Consider the following 13,996-nt stretch of genomic DNA (forward strand, 5'->3'; position numbering starts at 1 on the left):
CCGTCTTTTCCTGTCGTCTTTAATTCCCCTAATGGACCAGAGGCCCCAGCTGTACAGGATACTCTTCCCTCCTCCGCTCCGTGTGTGTCGGGAATTCTCACATATGCCCTTACTGACACTTAGAATTCAGGAGTAGATATGCTTTTATCTATTTTAAAACCTGACATTTTCTATACCTTTTGACTTCTATATACACCCCCCTCCCCTCCCCTCCATTCATCTAATATGCTTTGTGCCACAGCTATAGGTTTCTGTTGTCCTACCATGTTTAGGTTAGAGGGGAGGGGGTACATCTGAGCTGTGCTGCTGGGATGGTTAGATAGCGGGGTTTCATTCTGACTTCATCTCTTTTGTTTTGTCAGCTGCTGACCTCTTGTTTGGCTTGTTATCGCGCTCTCTTTCTCTCTGTCTGCCATTCTGTTTATGTGCGTCGCTCTTTCGCTCCCCCTTTCTTAGATGAGGTGATTTAGAGAGTAGCAGAGGTTGTGGTGGGTTTCTCTGGCCCATACTGTGTGTTCAAATCCATATTGTTTGTGGGGTGGTTTTCCGGAGGAAAGTCCTTGAGCAGTGACTAACATTATGCTTGGGAGAAGACAGCTGTTAGGAAGTCGTGTTCCATCTACATTTTGGGTTGTTATGCTGTGCGTGTCTCCGCAACGCTAGCATGCAACGGTGTGTGTGTGTGTGTGTGTGTGTGTGTGTGTGTTAAGTACCCTTCTATGAGTTTATACCACTGGCGTCAGTTCAGCTAAACCTAGGATATGGCGGGAGGGGTTAGGGTTAACTCTAAAATGCTATTTGGAGAACAGAAGAAAAAAATACCCCCGCCATTCATTATTATTGTAATGTTTGTTTTAAATGTCTGTGGAACGGCATATACACTGTCAACCACTACTCAACYTTATCTTAAATGTACTTTTACTTGTTAGATGTGATTTTCGACATCAATGCATTTGCATTGCTGTCAGTGGTGTTAGAGGGACAATAGAGCCCTGAGTACCAGACCATTAGGTCTTGATGGTCGTTAGCGAAATGGGTACTACCAAGCATGTCCAGAGTGCATAAAACGAGATTACCATGTCTCAATGGTCACGTGAAAATTTTACTGCGGGCATAACTGCCGGTGTGGCGGACCGCAAACAACSCTACCTGAGTCCCATTGTCGTGCCATTCATCCGCCGCCATCACYTCATGTTTCAGTATGATAATGCATGGCCCCATGTCGTAAGGATCTGTACACAATTCCTGGAAGCTGAAAATGTCCCAGTTCTTCCATGGCCTGCATACTCACCAGACATTTCACGCATTGAGCATGTTTGGGATGCTCTGGATCGACGTGTACGACCACGTGTTCCAGTTCCCGCCAATATCCAGAAACTTCGCACAGCCATTAAAGGAGTAGGACAACATTCCACAGGCCACAATCACCAGCCTGATCAACTCTACGCGWAGGAGATGTCGCGCTGAACGAGGCAAATGGTGGTCACACCAGATACTGACTGGGTTTTCTGATACACGCCCCAACTTTTTTTTTTTTTTTGGTCTGTATTCTCAGTCATGTGAAATCCATAGATTAGGGCCTAATTTATTTACTTCAATTGACTGAATTCCTTATGAACTCTAACTCAGTATAATCTTTGAAATTGTTGCATTTTGTTTGTTCAGTGTAAATTCAAACTGATATATTGGTGTCATTTTTAACCAAGTGCTCAATGACTATTAAAATGCCCATAAAGGCTAGCCATCCAAAACACATGGCATATCACAGTGCTCTGTGTGTGTGTTCCTGAAGACATCGCTGCCTGTCAAGCATTCATTGATTGCAGCACTGCAAATTGCCTGGGCCGTTTTTGTCGGCAGCATGATATAATTTGTACCCACTGATAGGGTGTAAGTGCTGTTTTACCCTTCGCTGATGATTTACTGTTGCTACAGAGCGAGGGATGAGGAAACAAAGGCATGGAGAAAGGGGTGGGCGTACGTCATTGGTACTCAAATACTATTTGAGCCGGTTCGGTCACACATTTCCTATGTGGCAAAGGTCCAGATGTCAATTATTGTTGTAGAAAGAAACCACCTTGTGACSCATGCATGGTTTTTATGTTCAGATAATATAATTTAAATCTATGGATTTAAGGCATCTGTAATAGAATATATACTGGTCCAAAACGTGTGTAGACGTTAATAAGTGTGTTTCTATAGCTTCCAAAATATTTTTTACAYGGTGGGGGAGTGCCAAGATGACCGTGTTTGCTTTAATACAGYGCCCCTGTCAGACATTTAGTGTATGTACACATCATTGTTCACGCCCCTCTTGTTGGCGGAGTGTATATTTAGCAGTTTTAAAACGTATTTCCTGCACYTTTTTTTTTTGTGTGCATTTTGCGATGTCTCCTGTTCATATTTGAGTGGCTCAAACTGCAACCAAATCAATGGGGACCCCAGTGGGTCTAGGCCCCTGGGCACATAATCTGGCTGTGATAAGTACAAGGTTTAGATATGTTAACTTACCTACCATGCTAAAGAATGTTAGCTGACATGGTCTAGTTACAACAAAAATGGTATAGAATCAACCCCTCTGTCACTTGTACCTTCTTTTTTTGATATTTTCAATGGTATTGTTAACAAACACACCTTCATAAAGAAMATTTGAGTTAAAAATAGGTTCAGCCCCTGGTTCGACCGTGATCTTGCAGAGTTACTCCACCTCAAGAATTGCATTTGGCAAAAGGCCCGGCACACGCATACTCAGGCTGACTGGCTCTCGTTCAGGCAAATGAGAAATAAGAGCAGGCAGGCTATCTGGAAGGCCAAAGTTAGTTTAAGGAGCAGTGCTCGCTCTCTGGGTCTAACCCCAAGAAGTTCTGGAAAACGGTTAAAGACCTGGGGAATAAACCCTCCTCCTCACAGCTGCCCATGTCCCTTAATGTTGATGATGTGGTTGTTACTGACAAGAAGCACATGGCTGAGCTCTTTAATCACCACTTCATGTCAGGATTCCTATTTGACTCAGCCATGCCTCTTTGCCCATCCAACATTTCCTCATCTCCCACCCCTTCTAATGTGACTACTCTCCCTCTTTTTCCCCAGCCCCGCTACAAAGTTTCTCCCTGCAGACGGTCACTGAGACCGAGGTGCTAAAGGAGCTCCTTAAACTTGGACCCACGCCCCCCCCCCCTCTCGGTCAGATGGTTTAGACCCGTTCTTCTTTAAGGTTGCTGCCCTTACCATCGCCAGCCTTTCTCCAACCTTTTTAACCTGTCTCTCCTTTCTGGGGAGGTTCCCATTGCTTGGAAGACAGCCACAGTTAGTCCTTTTTTTAAAGGGGAGATCCAGCTGTTATAGGCCTATTTCTATTTTGCCCTGTTTATCAAAAGTGTTGGAAAAACTTGTCAATAATCAACTGACTGACTTCTTCTTGAGGTCTATAGTATTCTCTCGGGTATGCAATCTGGTTTCCACTCAGGTTATGGATGTGTCACTGCAACCTTAAAGGTCCTCAATGATGTCACCATTGCCCTTGATTCTAAGCAATGTTGGGCAGCTATTTTTGACTTGGCCAAAGCTTTTGATACTGTAGACCATTTCATTCATGTGGGCCGGCTAAGGAGTATTGATGTGTCTTGAGGAGTCTTTGGCCTGGTTTGCTAGCTACCTCTCTGAGTGCAGTGTATAAAGTCAGAAAATCTGCTGTCTCAGCCACTGCCTGTCACCAATGGAGTACCCCAAGGCTCAATCCTAGGCCCCATGCTCTTCTCAATTTACATCAACAACATAGCTCAGGCAGTAGGAAGCTCTCTTCCATTTATATACTCAGCTGGCCCCTGCCTAGATCTTGTGTTAAACGCTCTACAACAAAGCTTTCTTAGTGTCCAACAAGCTTTCTCTGCCCGTAACCTTGTTCTGAACACCTTCAAAACAAAGGTCATGTGGTTTGGTAAGAAGAATGCCGTTCTTCCCACAGGTGTTATTACTACCTCTGAGGGTTTAGAGCTTGAGGTAATCACCTCATACAAGTACTTGGGAGTATGGCTAGACGGTGCACTGTCCTTCTCAGCATATATCAAAGCTGCAGGCTAAAGTTAAATCTAGACTTGAGGTTTTCTTGTAACCGCTGCTCTTTCACCCCAGCTGCCAAATTAACCCTGATTCAGATGACCATCCTATCCATGCTAGATTGTGTAGACGTAATTTATAGATTGGCAGGTAAGGGTGCTCTCGAGTGGCTAGATGTTCTTTACCATTCGGCCATCATATTTGCCACCAATGCTCCTTATAGGACACATCACTGCACTCTATACTCCTCTGTAAACTGGTCATCTCTGTATACTTGTCACAAGACCCACTGGTTGATGCTTATTTATAAAACCCTCTTAGGCCTAACTCCACCCTGAGATATCTACTGCAGTCCTCATCCTCCACATACAACACCCGTTCTGCCAGTCACATTCTGTTAAAGGTCCCCAAAGCATACACATCACTGGGTCTCTTCTTTTCAGTTCGCTGCAGCTAGCGACTGGAACGAGCTGCAACAAACACTCAAACTGGACAGTTTTATCTCAATCTCTTCATTCAAAGACTCAATCATGGACACTCTTACTGACAGTTGTGGCTGCTTTGTGTGATGTATTGTTGTCTCTAGCTTTTTGCCCTTTGCACTATTTGTACCATGTTGTGTTGCTGCCTTGCTATGTTAGGTCTCTCTTTATGTAGTGTTGTGATGTGTGTTGTCCTATATTTATTATTTATTTATTTTTAATCCCAGGCCCCTGTCCCTGCAAGAGGCCTTTTTTGATAGGCCATCATTTGTAAATAAGAATTTGTTCTTAAATGACTTGCCTAGTTAAATAAATAAATAGTTGATTTCAAAATTGCACCTTCTGCATTCTACWGGGTTCTTTAAAAGAAAGCTGTGACCCCGCGTATTGAGTCCGTTCTGTATCTGGACAGCGGTCCGCCTGATTATGGCTGGYGTATGTAGTATTTAGAGGGATGACGGGAGGGAGAGAGGCTAAATAAACTGACAGGGAAAGTTGGAGGGAGAAGTATGGAAATAAATGGAGGAGAGAGGGATAGATTGAGAGCTCTCCCGCCGTCTTCTCCTTGGCTTAATAGGATCAACGGCCCCCGTTAGCAGTGTGGAGTGTCCCTCCTTATCTCTTAAAGACAAATCATCCTGTGGAATTCTGTCCTGTATTTTGACATACTCTAAATAATAACATACTGCGTTCAATCTACCTACTGCTGGCATATCCTCACTAGAAATGAATCTAAATTATGTAGATGCTAACGGTTGTTGTAGAATAGTTTGTAAAGGTTTTACTCTTCACTGCAGTTCACACTTCATAGCAACACACACACACACACACACACACACACACACACACCACTAATTGGAACCAGGGTTGCTAGGTATGTGTTGGTCTTTTTTAAACACACACTGTTTTGGATTCCCGTTAACAGGCTGGTCTGGGTTATTCCCCCTGTGAAGCCGACAGACCGTGATCTTTTTGGTAATTTCCCAAACATTATGAGTTTTCCCTAGAAGTCCTCCATCTTGTGTTTGTGCGTAGCTGTTCCGAGATAATGGCTCTACTGTGACCAAAAAGAATGTCAGTGTGAAGGAGCTGTGTCTGAGTGAGATTGCGTGTGTGTGTGTGTGTCACATCAAAGCCTGTCTCCCCAGTCAGAGCATTTTGGATATGCATGGCTCTGAGGCAGAAGGGACCGAGCAATGATTTTATACACACATTATGCAACTGATTTATTTTTATTTTTAAGTGTTGTAATAGGGAAGGTGGCCAAGTCACCCCCACCCACGTTAGACCTCCCTTTGTTTGGGTCTGTCTTTTTCAGTGACTTTTTCTGTCGGTCTGTGTCTTCGCTCTCGTTCGCGCTCTGTCTTTGTGTTCACTCTTGCTCGTGTGTGCGCTCTCTTGCTTTCTCTTCATATACCTCCATTTCATCATGCTTCAAAAAATATTATTTAGCTCTTTCCCATCCTATATGCTGTCCTTTCTGCTCCCCTAACTGCCATACCTGTCTAGCCTAGCTAAAAGAAGGGATGATGACGGAGAAGAGCAGACTCTCCTAAATAAGTCGTCAGAAGGCTGGGGGGAGCGAGCGAGGGAGTCTGCCAGAGACGGGAGAGAGGGAGAGCGATCTAACTCAAACGGGATGGTATGATGTAAATGTAAACAGCTGGTATGTTGCAGCTCTTCACTGCAACCTCTGGGTCTAGCCCCCTTCAGAGGGGTAACGTGGTGTTGCAGGTCAGAGGTCAAGCACCCCCTTGAAGGCGTAATGGATAGGTTACCACCCACATGCCCTCCCAGACTGGATCTAGKTCAGCTGAGGTCGATGTAGAGGAGCCATCTGGGGGAAATGGGAGGAATGGACATGCTGTGTACACACACACTAACACACACACATACAATAGCACAAAGGGGTACATGCAGGCAGGCCAATTCAGATTTTTYYCCCCCCACTAATTTGGCTTTTGACCAGTCAGATCAGCTGTTTTGCCAATTATTTGGGAAAATATCAGAATTGGGCTACCTGTGTAAACGCTGCCATAGACACAGATAATACAGAGAAAGACACTTGTGCAGAACTACACCTAGTGACACACACACACACACACACACACACACACGACTACAGCTTGGCTACAGTTACTGAGTAGCTAATGACATTCTCCCAGAAACTTCCATAAGAACCCAGCCCTAACCCACCTGCCCACTTATGACACACTCGGAACAGTTAATTGGACACACCGACACAGACGACACACACTCCCTGCTGGGAACTGAACTCTCTGGTGCCACACACACACTGCCAACTCTCATGACCTCATTCCTCTTCTCATTTAATGGGAGGAAGACCGAGAGAGGGGGGGGGGGGCAGGACTCACAGCTGTGTGGCTGTCTGGCCGTCTGGTCACCCTCCTTCCTGTTAACTTACGTAGACAGACCTCACTCTCAGGCAGTTGCTGACCTCTGTCTCTGTCTGAGTGTTGTGTTGTACAGTACTGCATTTGTGTCTGGGATATTAGCTTACATAGCAACAGTAGACCTGTATTTCAGTCTGACATCTGTGTGTACAGTACTATATAATATTACACACACAGCTGACTGTGTGTCTACCCCCAAGAGGTGTGTCAGTCTGGTATGAGTGTCCCTTTCCCTGCGTTCAGGAATAGCTATCCCTCATTCCTGGAAGAGACTGATGTGTCATTTCAGCTGAGCAGGAAGTGTGTGTGTGTGTGTCCCAAACAGGAACTGCCTGCTATTGTTACATAGGGCCCTAGTATTTTTAGCTTATCAACCAATCTTCCATTATCTAGTTCACAGAGTGTTCTTTTTCACATCACCATGGATCAATTACTCTGCGGCAAGGAGGGATTTATGTTTAGTAAAAAAAAAAAAATTAGGCTTTGGAAACTCGGATGGAGCAATACAGCCGACTCGGCTGCTTTTCTAAAAGGCGGTTATTGAAAATGTATTATCTAAAGGAGCGTTAGTGTCCTCTGAGTTCTACTCTAGGGGAAGTATCTCACTTTTGGTGTGTTTTGTTATAGCTCTCGTTCTCTCTCTGGTATCTAGAACTTTGTTTGAGTGTGTTTTGCAAGGAGGCAGCGATTTGGGCCAGAACGGAGCAGTCATAAGCTGTAACGTACCCTTACATGCACTCACATTCCTCTCTCTCTGCTTTCTCCTCTCAGGAGTGTCGTTGGCGGCCCCCTTTTGAAAGCGGCGTTGTGGAGTCGGCCACCGACAGGAGTGCRTCATCACCGCTCCCTGTGGTTCCCCTGGTTACTGCACCGAAAAATCCGCTTTAATGAAGTAACGCCGGGGCGACAGAAGAACGAAACCGACCCAAACTAAAACCTTCCTCCCTCCCCCTCTCCCCCTTTCTCGCCGACACCATGGGTCAGAAGATCTCTGGCGGTGTCAAGTCAGTGGACAGTCGTGGCGAGGGTGGCTCGCCCTCCTTCCGCCCGTCGACCCACCGCCGGCACCTCCACCCCGAGCTGCGGGGCCCTGACTTCTACAAGCCGCCGCGGCTGGACCTGCTGCTGGACATGCCCCCCGCGCCCCCTGACCTCCAGCTCCGCCATGCCTGGAACCCGGAGGACCGCTCGCTCAACGTTTTCATCAAGGAGGAGGATAAACTGACCTTCCACCGCCATCCTGTAGCGCAGAGCACCGACTGCATCCGTGGCAGAGTGGGCTACACGCGGGGTCTCCACGTCTGGCGGATCCACTGGCCGGCGAGACAGCGAGGGACACACGCTGTGGTGGGAGTAGCCACGTCCGACGCCCCCTTACACTCGGTCGGCTACACGGCACTAGTAGGCAGTGACTCGGAGTCCTGGGGGTGGGACTTGGGCAGGAACCGACTGTACCATGACAGTAAGAACCGGGCCCAGGTTTCCCTACCTTCATATCCGTGTTTCTTAGAGCCAGAGGAGGCTTTCGTGTTGCCGGACGCTCTTCTAGTGGTGTTGGATATGGACGAGGGCACGTTGAGTTTCATGGTGGACGGACAGTACCTCGGTGTGGCATTCAGAGGCCTGAAGGGGAAGAAGCTGTACCCGATCGTCAGTGCTGTGTGGGGCCACTGTGAGATCAGCATGAGATACGCCAACGGACTGGATCGTAAGTGTCCTCCTTTCCCCCCCCCCCCTCTCTGCTATCTCTCACAGGAACTAATAAGTAGAGGTATTTCGCAATGCGTCATTGTATAAGATGGTAATACAGTGATATACTAATAGTAGACGACATTGAAAAATGCTTAATTAGCCTCTTTTTTTTCATTACCGCTGATTTGACAGGATATTAGAAGCAGCATGGTAGGAGGTCCTTTCAACCAAAGTGATCATGAAGGAGAACAGATGAAGAAAGCAGGCCTTTAAAGCAGGGATCTTCAACTAGTTTCAGCCCCGGGCCAATTTCTTGAGTGGATGGTCAGGGGGCCGGAAACATATTTACAAATCATTTGTAGACTGCAAGAAGACCAAACAGATGTAATATTTGACAAAAACATTTCAAACCTTGCTTAGATAGATAGATATCTATCTCTCAGTTATGCGTGCAAGTACTTTGGAACAGCTTTCCAAAATTTAAATCACTTGGAGCTGATTTGCTGGTCTTTTTAGTATTTATTTTTTTATGTCCAAAAAGAGACTTGAGACAACTTTTTTTTTTTTTTTTTCAGAACTTGGGGGACAAATATGTTTGGGAAGCCTGTTTTGAAGGGTGCATGGAACTTTGCATTGCGTCATTATAGGATGCTTTCCTGGAATAGCTACAATTACTGTTCAGAACATCAGAGGGCAGATACAGACACCAAACAGAACCATATCTGCCTACAGTATCTTGTTCTGTCATTATCTATCCCATAAAGAGGGAGTGTGGACACTGAAGTCATTTAGCTTCGCAATGAACAGGGTTCTTTGTTTACTGCACTGTCGATATGTCACGTTTAATTTGGTAACATACAGCCATATCACTTTGAGATATAACGCATTGTATGATAGTATAGAAGCAGTATATCAATTCCAAATGATGAAGGATTAAAAACACGTTAAGACTTCTGTGGTGGTCTTATATCTAGGGCTGTGATGGTCATGGACTTTTGGATGACGGTTAAACTTTTTGTTTTTTTGGCCAGGCGGCCTGCTCTAGGAAGTCTTGGTGATTCCAAACTTCTATTTAAAAATGGAGGCCACTGTGTTCTTGGACCTTCAATGCTGCAGAAATGTTTTGGTACCCTTCCCCAGATCTGTGCCCCGACACAATCCTGTGTCGTAGCTGTACGGACAATTCCTTCGACCTCATGGCTTGGTTTTTGCACTGACATGCATTGTCAACTGTGGGACCTTATATAGACAGGTGTGTGTGTGTGTGTGCCTTTCCAAATCATGTCCAATCAATTGAATTTACCACAGGTGGACTCCAGTCAAGTTATATAAACATCTCAAGGATGATCAATGGAAACAGGATGCACCTGAGCTCATTTTCAAGTCTCATAGCAAAGGGTCTGAGTACTTATGTAAATAATGCATTTGTTTATTTTTTAATAGATTTGCTAACGTTTCTAAAAAACTGTTCGCTTTGTCATTGTGTGTAGATTGAGGATTTAAAAAAATATTAAATCTATTTTAGAATAAGGCTGTAACGTAACAACATGGACAAAGTGAAGGGGTCTGAATACTTTCTGTGTGTGTCTATTCTCAGCAAAAAAAGAAACGACCCTGTCTTTCAAAGAATTCATAAAAACCCAAATAACTTCACAGATCTTCATTGTAAAGGGTTTAAACACTGTTTCCCATGCTTGTAGGCAATTAAGGTCACAGCKATGAAAACTTAGGACATTAAAGAGGCCTTTCTACTGACTCTGAAAAACACCAGAAGAAAGATGTCCAGGGACCCTGCTCATCTACGTGAACGTGCCTTAGGTATGCTGCAAGGAGGTATGTGGACTGCAGATGTGGCCAGGGCAATAAATTGCGATGTCTGTGCTGTGAGACGCCTAAGACAGGACGTACAGCTGATCGTCCTCGCAGTGGCAGACCACATGTAACAACACCTGCACAGGATCGGTACATCCAACCATCACACCTGTGGGACAGGTACAGGTTGGCAACAACTGCCCGAGTTACACCAGGAACGCACAATCCCTCCATCAGTGCTCAGACTATCCGTAATAGGCTGGGCGAGGATGGACTGAGGGCTTGTAGGCCTGTTGTAAGGCAGGTACAAACCAGACATCACCGACAACAACGTAGTCTATGGGCACAAACCCACTGTCGCTGGGCCAGACAGGACTGGCAAAAAGTGCTCTTCGCTGATGAGTCGTGGTTTTGTCTCACCAGGGATGATGGTCGGATTCGCGTTTTTCGTCGAAGGAATGAGCGTTACACCGAGGCCTGTACTCGAGCAGGATCGAGGTGGAGGGTCCGTCATGGTCTGGGGCGTTGTGTCACAACATTATCGAACTGAGCTTATCATTGCAGGCAATCAACGCTGTGCGTTACAGGGAAGACATCCTCCTCCCTCATGTGGAACCCTTCCTGCTGGCCCTCAAGCATGACAATGCCACCAGCCATACTCCTCGTTCTGTGCGTGATTTCCTGCAAGACAGGAATGTCCGTGTTCTGCCACGGCCAGTGAAGAGCCTGTATCTCAATCCCATTGAGCACGTCTGGGACCTGTTGGTTCGGAGGGTGAGGCCCCCCCCCCCACAGAAATGTCTGGGAACTTGCAGGTGCCTTGGTGGAAGAGTGGGGTAACATCTCACAGCAAGAACTGGCAAATCTGGTGCAGTCCATGAGGNACATCTCACAGCAAGAACTGGCAAATCTGGTGCAGTCCATGAGGAGATGCAGTGCTGTTGATTTCCCCCCCCCCCATGTCTGTGGAACTTGTTCAGTGTATGTCTGTTGAATCTYGTTATATTCATACAAATATTTACACATGTTTGCTGAAATAAACGCAGTTGACAGTGAGAGGACGTTTCTTTTTTTGCTGAGTTTATATATTTTTACCGACTATTTTATTTTCAATGGCCTCTCTTCATAATGAGTAATGCTGTCAATTTATTGACGTGCTGAGTCCTTGAAATCCAGCAGTCCCCGAGGCCCTGTGACCACGACACAGGTAGTAACTTTGTGTGAGGCTCTTACCTTATTGAAATGGTATCCAGGTACAAGATTAGGGACTTCCATCTTATGTCCTCACAAGACCACTCATTATAGAAGCCTGACCATTCTTCATTCATATATGTTTCTCAACACGTTGTGTGTGTGGTGAGAATCCCCATGTCTTCCTCTGGTCTCAGTTTAAACTGTCTCTTTCAAAGACTTGTTTAAACTCCCCCCTCCCCCTCACACACACCTGCAAAGAGTGTTCTCATAACACACACTTTTGATCTGAACCCCCCCCCCCGCCGGAGTCATATTTAACATTACAACATGGAATGTTTTTGTCTGTTGCTGGGTGGAAACTGAAAGGAAAAAAGCCCCTGTAAAGTCTGCTGTGTTTGTTCTTGCTAGACGAGTCACTTTCGATGTCTGAGACCAGAGGAAGACCTGGGGATTCTCGCCACACACACACTGACCTTTCTTTGAAGTTGTAAGGTTTTTAAACCTGTAGTTTTCATACCACTGCACACATCAGATGACTGTTACGTATCTTTTGTGCCGCAGTGGCTTATGTTGGTCTTTTCCTGAGTTAGGCCTTGTTCAAAGCAGCCCATTTGTTATCCAGAACGGTTTTAACCGAACCATTCACATTTACCATTTTTGTGCTGTTGAATATCACGGATTGGAACCGCAATGGTCTAGCTCGGAGAATCTCGACGTCTGTTCAAAGCACCAGTTTAAAAGTATTTTCAGTGCCTGAAAAATGCTTTTAGACAGTTGAAAGTGGGCTTTCAAGCTTAGTGCTGAGAAACTAGAATGAATGTTGAAAGCTCTTCTCCTTCAAAGGTGGTAGTTTTAAAGAAATGGCTGATGGTGTACAGTAGGAGCTGAAAGCCTCGGCTAAAGACCCGTTTTTGAAGATGTGATGCACCTTCATGCGTTTACACGTGTCTGTATGTGTGCGAGATTGTGTGTTTTGTGAATGTCTGTGTGCGCCTTAATGTTATTGCATGTTCTGTGCACTTACGTATACGTGTTTGTGAGTAGGCCTATGTCTGTGGGTGTGTTAGCGAACAGGGGGGGGGGGGGTCTCTGATTATTTATATGCCAAGGCATGCCCATCAGAATAATGAAATTCTGCCTTTTACAGAAGGAGAAAGTTGGAGCAACAGAATGAAACATGAGGGCTTTGAACTTTTCAATCTATAGCATCTAAATGAGCACGAGAAGGCACAATAAACGAGCTGGGGAAGTAGAGCCATATATGGGTTAACATGCCATGCATCAATATGCTCCCATGATATATTGAGAAATATGTTGATTCAGGATGTGACCTCAAATAAATCCATCAGGGAAACCCCAGATGCGTGTGATCGGGATGCTTTCAATTTACTGTGAAACGAGGTAGGTAGAGTAGATACCCTTAGGCAAATGCAATTTTTTGGTGGAGAGAGATGGGATATCTAGTTGTCCTCCATAGCGGTGTGTGATTTAAAATATATATATATATATTTTTTTTTCTTTCTGGAATTGAAATAAGACATGACTTTAAAAAAATAGATGTACATAACTGCCAACAAGTGATGTTTAGATTGTTTGAATTGAGATTAAGTATGAATTTATCTAGCAGCAGCTGTTTTAGCACACTTGACTCACTGTTATGAAGTCCTCATGAATGTCTGTCTGCCACTGGGATGTCGTGGGTGTTTGCTTGTATCTGGACTTTTTTTGTTGTTGCTTGTTGGCGTGTGTGTCTTAGTACACCGTGTGTTTGCTTGTCCCCATGGGAGGCTGTGGACAGTATGTAGGAGGAAGCCAACAACTGAGTTTTCCCAGAAATCCCCTGGAATTCTCTGATGGCTCTGTGTGTTGATTTGAGGTGGGTGATGTGAATGCTCTGACTGGGGTGAGCTTCCAGAGAAAGTAAAGGTGGAGAAGAGGGTGGGTGGAGGGATAGAGGGACTCTGCTGTCTGAGGTCCAGTGTCTGTATTGGGAAATGAGTGTTACGCCCAGTGGGCTTTGGCTGAGACGCAGGCAGACACTGTATGTATTGCGTGTGCGTCATTGTATCATGTGCCTTCATCCCATCCAGTGATGCTCACAGAGCCCCAGTGTCGTGAACAGCGGGGTGGGACAGGCACAATGTCTCGTGTGTGTGAAGGTAATTTGTGAGAGGGGAGAGCGTCTGTCAGACAGGGAGCCGTGTGTGTCCTGTGTTTCTCTCGCCACAGAGCCACAGTGTGTGTCTGTGATCAGTGGGCTGAATCTGTCTGGTGCTTTGCTACTGATGGGGTCTCCTCTCTGGTGCCCAGGAATGTGTGTCAGCCAGCCGGTGTACACACACACAC

The 13,996-nt window shown here is 45.6% G+C and overlaps 1 protein-coding gene across 3 annotated transcripts in view; it reads left to right on the forward strand.

Moving 5' to 3' along the window:
* The window catches only part of LOC111957037 (SPRY domain-containing SOCS box protein 4-like), an 88,351-nt gene that overhangs the window by 34,404 nt on the left and 39,951 nt on the right, over window positions 1-13,996 (forward strand). For 2 of the 3 annotated variants that reach the window (XM_023977749.2, XM_023977750.2), the window contains one exon: window positions 7,724-8,660. In XM_023977749.2, coding sequence (XP_023833517.1) covers window positions 7,928-8,660 — 733 coding nt within the window. In that variant the 5' untranslated portion in view covers window positions 7,724-7,927. Of the gene's footprint in view, window positions 1-7,723; window positions 8,661-8,836; window positions 11,230-13,996 lie in introns of those variants that run through there. The other variant, XM_023977751.2, reaches the window with a different exon arrangement.

Source organism: Salvelinus sp. IW2-2015, linkage group LG32 (genome assembly GCF_002910315.2).
Source record: "Salvelinus sp. IW2-2015 linkage group LG32, ASM291031v2, whole genome shotgun sequence".
Classification (NCBI taxonomy): domain Eukaryota; kingdom Metazoa; phylum Chordata; class Actinopteri; order Salmoniformes; family Salmonidae; genus Salvelinus; species Salvelinus sp. IW2-2015.